The sequence below is a fragment of the Pseudoliparis swirei genome, chromosome 18 (assembly GCF_029220125.1).
Source record: "Pseudoliparis swirei isolate HS2019 ecotype Mariana Trench chromosome 18, NWPU_hadal_v1, whole genome shotgun sequence".
NCBI classification, from domain to species: Eukaryota; Metazoa; Chordata; class Actinopteri; order Perciformes; family Liparidae; genus Pseudoliparis; species Pseudoliparis swirei.
The window spans coordinates 58783-71264 of record NC_079405.1 but is presented as its reverse complement, the minus strand read 5'-3'; the positions used below and the strand labels follow the sequence as shown (position 1 = coordinate 71264).

General features: G+C 48.7%; 1 protein-coding gene across 1 annotated transcript in view; it reads left to right on the top strand.

Annotated features, from left to right (window-relative positions):
• LOC130207811 (glutamate dehydrogenase, mitochondrial-like) overlaps nucleotides 1–12482 on the top strand; it is a 20613-nt gene extending 8131 nt beyond the window's left edge. The window contains exons 2-12 of the mRNA XM_056436526.1: nucleotides 1599–1679; nucleotides 2545–2600; nucleotides 2743–2806; nucleotides 2881–2975; nucleotides 3725–3904; nucleotides 4516–4653; nucleotides 4757–4894; nucleotides 4997–5077; nucleotides 6472–6595; nucleotides 10975–11046; nucleotides 12286–12482. Coding sequence (XP_056292501.1) covers nucleotides 1599–1679; nucleotides 2545–2600; nucleotides 2743–2806; nucleotides 2881–2975; nucleotides 3725–3904; nucleotides 4516–4653; nucleotides 4757–4894; nucleotides 4997–5077; nucleotides 6472–6595; nucleotides 10975–11046; nucleotides 12286–12482 — 1226 coding nt within the window. The remainder of the gene's footprint in view (nucleotides 1–1598; nucleotides 1680–2544; nucleotides 2601–2742; nucleotides 2807–2880; nucleotides 2976–3724; nucleotides 3905–4515; nucleotides 4654–4756; nucleotides 4895–4996; nucleotides 5078–6471; nucleotides 6596–10974; nucleotides 11047–12285) is intronic.

The following is a 12482-nucleotide window of genomic DNA, read 5'->3' as shown; positions in this document are numbered from 1 at the left end:
GTAACATGTGATCTCTCTGACTCTACTCTGTCCCCATGGAACATGTGATCTCTGACTCTACTCTGTCCCCATGGAACATGTGATCTCTCTGACTACTCTGTCCCCATGGAACATGTGATCTCTGACTCTACTCTGTCCCCATGGAACATGTGATCTCTGACTCTACTCTGTCCCCATGGAACATGTGATCTCTCTGACTCTACTCTGTCCCCATGGAACATGTGATCTTTCTGACTCTACTCTGTCCCCATGGAACATGTGATCTCTGACTCTACTCTGTCCCCATGGAACATGTGATCTCTGACTCTACTCTGTCCCCATGGAACATGTGATCTCTGACTCTACTCTGTCCCCATGGAACATGTGATCTCTGACTCTACTCTGTCCCCATGTAACATGTGATCTCTGACTCTACTCTGTCCCCATGGAACATGTGATCTGACTCTACTCTGTCCCCATGGAACATGTGATCTGACTCTACTCTGTCCCCATGGAACATGTGATCTGACTCTACTCTGTCCCCATGTAACATGTGATCTCTGACTCTACTCTGTCCCCATGGAACATGTGATCTGACTCTACTCTGTCCCCATGGAACATGTGATCTGACTCTACTCTGTCCCCATGGAACATGTGATCTGACTCTACTCTGTCCCCATGGAACATGTGATCTCTCTGACTCTACTCTGTCCCCATGTAACATGTGAGATCTGACTCTACTCTGTCCCCATGGAACATGTGAGATCTGACTCTACTCTGTCCCCATGGAACATGTGATCTGACTCTACTCTGCCCCCATGGAACATGTGATCTCTGACTCTACTCTGTCCCCATGTAACATGTGATCTCTCTGACTCTACTCTGTCCCCATGGAACATGTGATCTCTCTGACTCTACTCTGTCCCCATGTAACATGTGATCTCTCTGACTCTGAACCTCTTCCATGTGAGGTGAACCTCTTCTATTGTGTGACCCTCTGAAGCCCCGCCCCCCATGTGTCTGAAGCCCCGCCCCCCATGTTCCTTCAAGCTGCTCTGAGCCTCTAAAGTCACAGTGTGTTTAGTTGTTGTTGGACCGTGTTGAGCACGCTGTGTTCTTTAAAGCTTTGTGTTCTACTATATTCTACTCACAACCTCTTTCTCATTGTTGAGTGATATTTAAACCGCGTCGCCCAACTGCCCCCCCAAAAAAATGTTCACCAGCCGCCACTGGTATGTCTCTGTCTGTGTGTGTGTGTGTCTGTGTGTGTTTTTATCAGCTCTGTTCAAATCTAACAAAGTTTCCTCCCCTGGTAGGAATGCAGACAGTCAGGGTTAGTGTTAGGTTAGGGTTGTGTGTGTGTGTGTGTGTTGAGCAACTGAGATTATAATCATCGTTGAACCACCAACAGGGTCCTGGTCTCACTGTGTGTGTCTCTCTCTGTGTGTGTGTGTGTGTGTGTGTGTGTGTCTCTCTGTGTCTGTGTGTGTCTCTCTCTCTCTGTGTGTGTGTGTGTGTGTGTGTGTCTCTCTCTCTCTCTGTGTGTGTGTGTGTGTGTCTCTCTCTCTCTGTGTGTGTGTCTCTCTCTCTCTGTGTGTGTGTGTGTGTGTGTGTTTCAGGAATCCGTTACAGTCCTGACGTGTCTGTAGACGAGGTGAAAGCTCTGGCTTCTCTTATGACCTACAAGTGTGCTGTAGTAGGTGAGGACATACACACATACACACACAGAGACACACACACATACACACACAGAGACACACACACACACACACACACACACAGAGACACACACACACACAGAGACACACACAGAGACATACACACACAGAGACACACACAGACACACACACAGAGACACACACACAGACACACACCTTAAACATGTCTGAACCTGCTGCTCTTTGAAGTCAAGAGGCATTCCTGCTTTGTGTAACTAGTACACAACAACAAACACACAGTACACAACAACAAACACACACAGTACACAACAACAAACACACAGTACACAACAACACACAGTACACAACAACAAACACAGTACACAATAACAAACACAGTACACAACAACAAACACACAGTACACAACAACAAACACACACAGTACACAACAACAAACACACAGTACACAACAACAAACACACGGTACACAACAACAAACACACTGTACACAACAACAAACACACTGTACACAACAACACACACACAGTACACACACAGTACACAACAACAAACACACGGTACACAACAACAAACACACGGTACAGAACAACAAACACACGGTACAGAACAACAAACACACGGTACACAACAACAAACACACGGTACACAACAACAAACACACGGTACTCAACAACAAACACACAGTACACAACAACAAACACACACAGTACACAACAACAAACACACAGTACACAACAACAAACACACAGTACACAACAACAAACACACGGTACACAACAACAAACACACGGTACACAACAACAAACACACAGTACACAAACACACACTGTACTACACACTGTGTAGTACAGTGTGTACAGTGTAGTTAACGGGTGTGTGTTCCAGATGTGCCGTTTGGTGGAGCCAAAGCTGGAGTGAAGATCAACCCCAGGAACTACTCAGTGAGTCTAAACAGGAGGAGGAGGAGGAGGAGTTGACCCTCAGGGCTCCTCCTCCTCCAGGAGGAGTTGACCCTCAGGGCTCCTCCTCCTCCTTAGGTTAGCTTAGCATGCTGACGTAGCGCCGTGTGTTTTGTGTTCTCAGGACAACGAGCTGGAGAAGATCACCAGGAGGTTCACCATGGAGCTGGCCAAGAAGGGCTTCATCGGTGAGCAGGGGCCCAGGCCCTGGTTCTGTTGGGGAACCAGGTCCACGGGGCCCTCACGCTGTGTGTGTCTGCAGGGCCCGGCATCGACGTCCCGGCTCCGGACATGAGCACCGGGGAGAGGGAGATGTCCTGGATCGCCGACACCTACGCCACCACGCTGGGCCACAACGTGAGTCAGGGGCCACAGGGGCCAGGAGGCTGCTGGTCTGGTGGAGGTCACATGGGACCGGTGGTGGTGGTGGTGTTGTTGTTGTTGTTCTCTGGTGATGTTGTTGTTCTCGGGTGGTGGTGTTGTTGTTCTCGGGTGGTGTTGTTCTCAGGTGGTGGTGGTGTTGTTGTTGTTCTCGGGTGGTGTTGTTGTTGTTCTGTGGTGGTGTTGTTGTTCTCGGGTGGTGGTGGTGTTGTTGTTGTTCTCGGGTGTTGTTGTTGTTGTTCTCGGGTGGTGGTGTTGTTGTTCTCGGGTGGTGGTGTTGTTGTTCTGTGGTGTTGTTGTTGTTCTCGGGTGGTGGTGTTGTTGTTGCTCTCGGGTGGTGGTGGTGGTGTTGTTGTTGTTCTCGGGTGGTGGTGGTGTTGTTGTTGTTCTTGTTCTCGGGTGGTGTTGTTGTTCTGTGGTGGTGGTGTTGTTGTTCTCGGGTGGTGTTGTTGTTCTCGGGTGGTGGTGGTGTTGTTGTTCTCGGGTGGTGGTGGTGTTGTTGTTGTTCTCGGGTGGTGTTGTTGTTGTTGGGTGGTGGTGGTGTTGTTCTTGTTCTCGGGTGGTGGTGGTGTTGTTGTTGTTCTCGGGTGGTGGTGGTGTTGTTGTTGTTCTTGTTCTCGGGTGGTGGTGGTGTTGTTGTTCTCGGGTGGTGGTGTTGTTGTTGTTCTCGGGTGGTGTTGTTGTTCTCGGGTGGTGGTGTTCTGACTTCCTGTCTCGGCCCTCAGGACATCAACGCCTACGCCTGCGTCACCGGGAAGCCGATCAGCCAGGGCGGCATCCACGGCCGCGTGTCGGCCACCGGCCGCGGCGTCTTCCACGGCATCGACAACTTCCTCAAGGAGGCGGAGCTCATGAGCCGGCTGGGCCTGCAGCCCGGCCTGCAGGGCAAAACCTTCGTCATCCAGGTATGTGCCCTCTGCAGGGTGGCATATCAGAGGTTTACTGTGCCCTTCGTCCTGTCTGCAGGGTGGCATATCGGAGGTTCACTGTGCCCTCTGTGCTGTCTGCAGGGTGGCATGTCAGAGGTTCACTGTGCCCTCTGTCCTGTCTGCAGGGTGGCATGTGAGAGGTGTACTGTGCCCTCTGCCCTGTCTGCAGGGTGTAATGTCACAGTGCCCTCTGTGCTGTCTGGAGGGTGGCATATCAGGTTCACTGTGCCCTCTGTCCTGTCTGCAGGGTGGCATATCAGGTTCACTGTGCCCTCTGTCCTGTCTGCAGGGTGGCATGTGAGAGGTGTACTGTGCCCTCTGCCCTGTCTGCAGGGTGGCATGTGAGAGGTGTACTGTGCCCTCTGTCCTGTCTGCAGGGTGGCATGTGAGAGGTGTACTGTGCCCTTCGTCCTGTCTGCAGGGTGGAATGTCACAGTGCCCTCTGTGCTGTCTGGAGGGTGGCATATCAGGTTCACTGTGCCCTTCGTCCTGTCTGCAGGGTGGCATATCGGAGGTTCACTGTGCCCTCTGTGCTATCTGCAGGGTGGCATGTCAGAGGTTCACTGTGCCCTCTGTCCTGTCTGCAGGGTTTTGGTAATGTGGGTCTTCACTCCATGCGCTACCTTCATCGCTCAGGGGCCAAGTGTGTTGGGATCGGAGAGATGGACGGAAACATCTGGAACCCCAACGGCATCAACCCCAAAGAGCTGGAGGACTACAAGCTGGTCAGTACTGGTGGTGCAGTAGTGGGACCAGTTCGCCGCCTGCTGGACTCGCGGTGTAACTGCAGTGAGAAGTATAATATGTGCCGCCTGTGGCCCTCTGCAGGAACACGGGACCATCGTGGGCTTCCCCAACGCCGCGCCCTACGAGGGCAGCATCCTGGAGGCCGACTGTGACATCCTGATCCCAGCGGCCAGCGAGAAGCAGCTGACCAAGAGCAACGCCCACAGGATCAAGGCCAAGGTGAGCGATCACCACCTGGTCACCACCTGGTCACCTGATCAACACCTGATCAATACATGGTCACATGATCAATACTGTGGCTGTTTTCCCATCATGCATCAGGTCATCGCTGAGGGAGCCAACGGGCCGACGACGCCTGCAGCCGACCAGATCTTCCTGGAGAGAAACATCCTGGTGATCCCGGTGAGTTAAGGTGGAATACCCTCCTTAAGGTGGAATACCCTCCTTAAGGTGGAATACTCTCCTTAAGGTGCAATACTCTCCTTAAGGTGGAATACCCTCCTTAAGGTGGAATACCCTCCTTAAGGTGGAATACACTCCTGAAGGTGGAATACACTCCTTAAGGTGGAATACACTCCTGAAGGTGGAATACCCTCCATAAGGTGCAATACTCTCCTTAAGGTGCAATACCCTCCTTAAGGTGGAATACCCTCCTGAAGGTGGAATACACTCCTGAAGGTGGAATACACTCCTGAAGGTGGAATACACTCCTGAAGGTGCAATACCCTCCTTAAGGTGGAATACACTCCTGAAGGTGAAATACACTCCTTAAGGTGGAATACCCTCCTTAAGGTGCAATACCCTCCTTAAGGTGGAATACCCTCCTGAAGGTGGAATACCCTCCTTAAGGTGCAATACCCTCCTTAAGGTGGAATACCCTCCTGAAGGTGGAATACCTCCTTAAGGTGCAATACCCTCCTTAAGGTGGAATACCCTCCTTAAGGTGGAATACACTCCTGAAGGTGCAATACCCTCCTTAAGGTGGAATACCCTCCTTAAGGTGCAATACCCTCCTTAAGGTGGAATACCCTCCTGAAGGTGGAATACCCTCCTTAAGGTGCAATACCCTCCTTAAGGTGGAATACCCTCCTTAAGGTGGAATACACTCCTGAAGGTGCAATACCCTCCTTAAGGTGCAATACCCTCCTTAAGGTGGAATACCCTCCTTAAGGTGGAATACACTCCTGAAGGTGCAATACCTCCTTAAGGTGCAATACCCTCCTTAAGGTGGAATACACTCCTTAAGGTGGAATACCCTCCTTAAGGTGGAATACCCTCCTTAAGGTGGAATACACTCCTGAAGGTGGAATACACTCCTGAAGGTGGAATACACTCCTTAAGGTGCAATACCCTCCTTAAGGTGGAATACACTCCTTAAGGTGGAATACACTCCTTAAGGTGGAATACCCTCCTTAAGGTGGAATACACTCCTGAAGGTAGAATACACTCCTTAAGGTGGAATACCCTCCTGAAGGTGGAATACCCTCCTTAAGGTGGAATACACTCCTTAAGGTGGAATACCCTCCTGAAGGTGGAATACACTCCTGAAGGTGGAATACACTCCTTAAGGTGGAATACCCTCCTTAAGGTGGAATACACTCCTGAAGGTAGAATACACTCCTTAAGGTGGAATACCCTCCTTAAGGTGGAATACTCTCCTTAAGGTGGAATACACTCCTTAAGGTGGAATACCCTCCTGAAGGTGGAATACACTCCTGAAGGTGGAATACCCTCCTTAAGGTGGAATACCACCATCTCCCTCTTGTATCTCCTCCTCGTCTCCTTGCCTCCTCTAGGACATGTACCTGAATGCAGGAGGTGTGACGGTGTCGTACTTCGAGTGGTTGAAGAACCTGAACCACGTCAGTTACGGACGACTTACCTTCAAATACGAGCGGGACTCGAACTACCACCTGCTGAGTGAGTCTCTGTCGTGACTAGGGATGGGTATCGTTTGGGTTTTTTCCGATACCGGTGCTAAACCGGTACTTTTAAAACGATACCGGTGCCTAAACGGTGCCTGAACCGATACTTTTTTTTTTTACGCACATTGAGGACATTAAAAACCTCTTTGGCCATATTCCCTGTAGAAGCCGTTATCATGGAGCACTGACAAACAACGGATATCAGACTGTTAACATACACAATGTTCTCCATTATATGAGGTGATATGTATTGTCATGTGCAGACCTTATAGGGTTAATCCTGTCACTGTGTTGATGGGCAAAGAGAACAACCAATCAGAGGGACTGAAGATGACACGTGACAAATAAAGTTTTGCTTCTGACAGCGAGAGTTACACTGAAACAAAGTGACGCCCCACGGTCTTTATTCCTCCGTCATTATATTCCCGGTAACACCGGGTATACAGCCGGGACCGCTGGACACCAACACATCTGCTAGCAGACTGTCACGCTCGTAGCTCGTAGCTAGCGCTAGCTACGAGCTAGCTTAAGCATGGTTATAATGGATAATTTATTATTTCTTGGGCTACTTTTATGAATGCAAGACTTGCAATCAACGTTACGGTACTAACCTGAGTTCCGGCTGCTCGTCATCATCGGTCTCCCCGTGTTCAGGGGACCGGTGACGGCCTCACTGGTCACACACGCCACGCCTCCTCTCAGTTACATATGAGAGGCTCAACCTGCTGACAGGGCGGAGTCACCTGCTGACAGGGCGGAGTCACCTGCTGACAGGGCGGAGTCACCTGCTGACAGGGCGGAGTCACCTGCTGACAGGGCGGAGTCACCTGCTGACAGGGCGGAGTCACCTGCTGACAGGGCGGAGTCACCTGCTGACAGGGCGGAGTCACCTGCTGACAGGGCGGAGTCACCACAGAAGCTCACAACAATAGTTCTTTTCAATTTCAATCGGCTCAGGCACCGGAAAAAAAGCACCGAAATGTGCGTTTCGGTCCGGGTAATACCGGTTGTGTTGGAATCGGTGTTACACCCCTACTGGTTTTCAGACCTACTGGTTTCCCTGCGCGTGCGTTCTGTTCTCTTAACATCTGCAGCGGGGCTCTGTCTCGCTCACCAGATTCGACACATTCACAAACATATTGCTGGAGGTCTTCAAGCCTCCGTTCATATCCATTTCGGCGATTACGATTGTATAAGTGAGCAGCGCATCACAGCCACGGAGGAATAAATACATTTAATAACAAATAAAAAGATCGCCCGACCTGGTTTCGATCTGTCACGCAAAATGAGACTGCACTCTAAGCCGCGCAGTCTGTGCGCTGCGCCACCAGATATTAGTTTCAACTCAAGTAATTGATATATTCAACCATTACGTCACATCTTTTGTTTCATGGAACAGTTTGGCGGAGGGGATCTGAAACAACTGGTTACCTTGTTCGGATATTTACACTTTGAAACATGTTTAGCGATGCTTGTTCGCAACGCAACAGCCACACAATACCGACGCATGTTGACAACAACTAATTGACTTTCGTGACGAGTATATAATGACGATGGTACTGTGAACAGAGATTAGAAACATTGCGAACACTGAACAACAGGAAGAATGGAATACTAGTAATGTTCTATCCACAAAACAATGATGAACATATTGCTGGAGCTCTTGAGGCCACATTTCACATCTATTTACGATTGTACAAGTGAGCACTACACATCACACATGAAGAAACACATGTAAAAACATATTTTTATAAAAAGATCGCAACGACTTGGTTTCGATCTCCTTCACGTAAAATATGGCAACTCTAAAGCCGAGGAGTCTATGCACTACGCCACTAGATATTAACTGCAAGCCAAGTAATTTTGATATTCATCCATTACGTCACAACTCGTATGTGTCATGGGAACAGTTTGGTCGAGACGATCTGAAACAACTGGTTACCTTGGGCGGATATTCAAATACTTCCAAACATGTCCAAACTCCACAAATAAAGCATTTGCCTCTTCTGGCGAGAGCACAACTTTTGATAGATGATGCCGCTGCTCATCCTGTTTCCTTCGACATTGATAGAAGAGTTCCCCATCTAGGGATTACAGTGAAAACATTTTAAATTATATTTTAAAAAACTAGGTTCATGAAAAAATATCACGCTGTTGTGCCGTTTGCCTTACCTATCAGCTGGTAGCTCTCTGCCCTTCTTTTCAGTATGTAGCGCTCTTTTTTTTTTTTTTAATGTGAAGGGAATGCATTTGTTAGCTTGAACTGAAGCAATTCTTGCACCATAAGTGGATCCATCGAAGCTTCTTGTCTTTTTTTCCCTCCTTTTGTTTGTCTGATACAGTTTCCTTTCATACAGATGTTGCTAATTAAAGTACTTGCTTGATTGGAATTGTGATTGCAAGATGTGACAGCTGTGCAGCATTTTTTCTAAACTCTTGTATTATGTCAAGACAGTTTATCAATATTATTTTTGTATCATGATTTCTGAACATTATTTAATTATTATTTTTATATTATATTGTAGCGACCCTGGGTCAGGAACGCTACGAGACGTAGATGGTTGATGGGGTGTTTATTCAAGGAACATAGAACAGGCTCCTGTTGGCCGCAGCCTGCGCCAAAACGACAGCAAAACGCCGTGAAAGCCTCCAACCAGCTTCACGTCTGCTCCGAACGGGGCGTAACACAACAACACACACAACAACATCACTCGCTGTCCAATCACAGACACGCCTCACAGCTACCAGCTCGTGAGACGTTCACTTACATCCTGAACATAACATTTATAACATAACATTTCCCTCAGTCCGTTACACTATTATATTATTTATTTGTTTATTATTTAGAAATAATATTTATAAAAGCATCGCTAAACATGTTTGGAAGTATTTGAATATCCGCCCAAGGTAACCAGTTGTTTCAGATCGTCTCGACCAAACTGTTCCCATGACACATACGAGTTGTGACGTAATGGATGAATATCCAAATTACTTGGCTTGCAGTTAATATCTAGTGTAGTCTGTATGTAGTATGTAGTCTGTCTGTAGGCTGTAGTCTGTCTGTAGTATGTAGTCTGTATGTAGTCTGTCTGTAGGCTGTAGTCTGTCTGTAGTATGTAGTCTGTATGTAGTCTGTCTGTAGTATGTAGTCTGTCTGTAGGCTGTAGTCTGTCTGTAGTATGTAGTCTGTCTGTAGGCTGTAGTCTGTCTGTAGTATGTAGTCTGTATGTAGTCTGTCTGTAGTATGTAGTCTGTCTAGTCTGGAGTCTGTCTGTAGTCTGTCTGTAGTCTGTAGTTTGTCTAGTCTGTAGTCTGTCTGTAGTATGTAGTCTGTCTGTAGTATGTAGTTTGTCTAGTCTGGAGTCTGTATGTAGTCTGTCTGTAGTATGTAGTCTGTCTAGTCTGTCTGTAGTCTGTCTGTAGTATGTAGTTTGTCTAGTCTGGAGTCTGTCTGTAGTCTGTCTGTAGTATGTAGTCTGTCTGTAGTATGTAGTCTGTCTAGTCTGTCTGTAGTCTGTCTGTAGTATGTAGTTTGTCTAGTCTGGAGTCTGTCTGTAGTATGTAGTCTGTCTGTAGTCTGTCTAGTATGTAGTTTGTCTAGTCTGTAGTCTGTCTGTAGTCTGTCTGTAGTATGTAGTCTGTCTGTAGTCTGTCTGTAGTATGTAGTATGTATGTAGTCTGTCTGTAGTTTGTCTAGTCTGGAGTCTGTCTGTAGTATGTAGTCTGTCTGTAGTCTGTAGTCTGTCTCTAGTATGTATGTAGTCTGTAGTATGTAGTCTGTCTGTAGTATGTAGTCTGTCTGTAGTATGTAGTCTGTCTCTAGTATGTATGTAGTCTGTCTGTAGTATGTAGTCTGTCTGTAGTATGTAGTTTGTCTAGTCTGGAGTCTGTCTGTAGTATGTAGTCTGTCTGTAGTATGTAGTCTGTCTGTAGTCTGTCTGTTGTCTGTCTGTAGTCTGTCTGTCTGTAGTATGTCTGTCTGTTGTCTGTAGTCTGTCTGTAGTATATCTGTAGTATGTAGTCTGTCTGTAGTATGTAGTCTGTCTCTAGTATGTATGTAGTCTGTCTGTAGTATGTAGTCTGTCTGTAGTCTGTCTGTAGTATGTAGTCTGTCTGTAGTATGTAGTCTGTCTGTAGTATATCTGTAGTATGTAGTCTGTCTGTAGTCTGTCTGTAGTATGTAGTCTGTCTTGTCTGTCTAGTCTGTAGTCTGTCTGTCGTCTGCCATCTGTCTGCAGTCTGTCTGTAGTATGTAGTGTGTCTCCCCTAATCTTCTTCCTTCTCTCCTCTCTCTCTCTCCCCTCTCTCTCTCCCTCTCTCTCCCCCCCCTCTCTTCTCTCCCTCTCCCCTCTCTCTTCTCTCCCTCTCCCTCAGTGTCTGTCCAGGAGAGTCTAGAGAGGAGGTTTGGTAAACATGGAGGAGAGATCCCCATCGTGCCGACCTCAGGTCTCACTGCCCTAGTGCTCACCACTGCCCCTGACTCACTGCTCCTAGTGCTCACTGCTCCTAGTACTCACTGCTCCTAGTACTCACTGCTCCTAGTACTCACTGCTCCTAGTACTCACTGCTCCTAGTACTCACTGCTCCTAGTGCTCACTGCTCCTAGTACTCACTGCTCCTAGTACTCACTGCTCCTAGTGCTCACTGCTAGTACTCACTGCCCTAGTGCTCACTGCTCCTAGTGCTCACTACTCCCAGTGCTCACTGCTAGCACCCTAGTACTCACTGTCCCAGTGCTCACTGCTCCTAGTGCTCACTGCTCCTAGTGCTCACTACTCCTAGTACTCACTACTCCTAGTGCTCACTGCTCCTAGTGCTCACTGCTCCTAGTGCTCACTACTCCTAGTGCTCACTACTCCTAGTGCTCACTGCTCCTAGTACTCACTGCTCCTAGTGCTCACTGCTCCTAGTGCTCACTGCTCCTAGTGCTCACTGCTCCTAGTGCTCACTGCTCCTAGTGCTCACTGCTCCTAGTACTCACTGCTCCTAGTACTCACTGCTCCTAGTGCTCACTGCTCCTAGTGCTCACTACTCCTAGTGCTCACTGCTCCTAGTACTCACTACTCCTAGTGCTCACTGCTCCTAGTGCTCACTGCTCCTAGTACTCACTACTCCTAGTGCTCACTGCTCCTAGTACTCACTGCTCCTAGTACTCACTACTCCTAGTGCTCACTGCTCCTAGTACTCACTGCTCCTAGTGCTCACTGCTCCTAGTGCTCACTGCTCCTAGTGCTCACTGCTCCTAGTGCTCACTGCTCCTAGTGCTCACTGCTCCTAGTGCTCACTGCTCCTAGTGCTCACTGCTCCTAGTACTCACTGCTCCTAGTGCTCACTGCTCCTAGTACTCACTGCTCCTAGTGCTCACTGCTCCTAGTGCTCACTGCTCCTCACTGCTCCTAGTGCTCACTACTCCTGGTGCTCACTACTCTGTCTAGTGCTCACTGCTCCTAGTGCTCACTGCCCCTGGTGCTCACTGCTCCTAGTACTCACTGCCCTGGTACTCACTGCTCCTAGTACTCACTGCTAAAGTGCTCACTGCTCCTGGTGCTCACTGCTCCTGGTGCTCCTGCTCCTAGTGCTCACTGCTCCCAGTGCCTCACTGCTCCTAGTGCTCACTGCCCTAGTACTCACTGCTCCTGTGCTCACTGCCCTAGTGCTCACTGCTCCTGGTGCTCACTGCCCCAGTGCTCACTGCCCTGGTGCTCACTGCTCCTAGTGCTCACTACTCCCAGTGCTCACTGCCCCAGTACCTCACTCCTAGTGCTCACTGCTCCCAGTGCTCACTGCTCACTCACCACCCCAGTGCTCACTGCCCCAGTACTCACTGCCCTAGCACTCACTACTCCCAGTGCTCACCACTCCCAGTAGCTCACTGCTCCTAG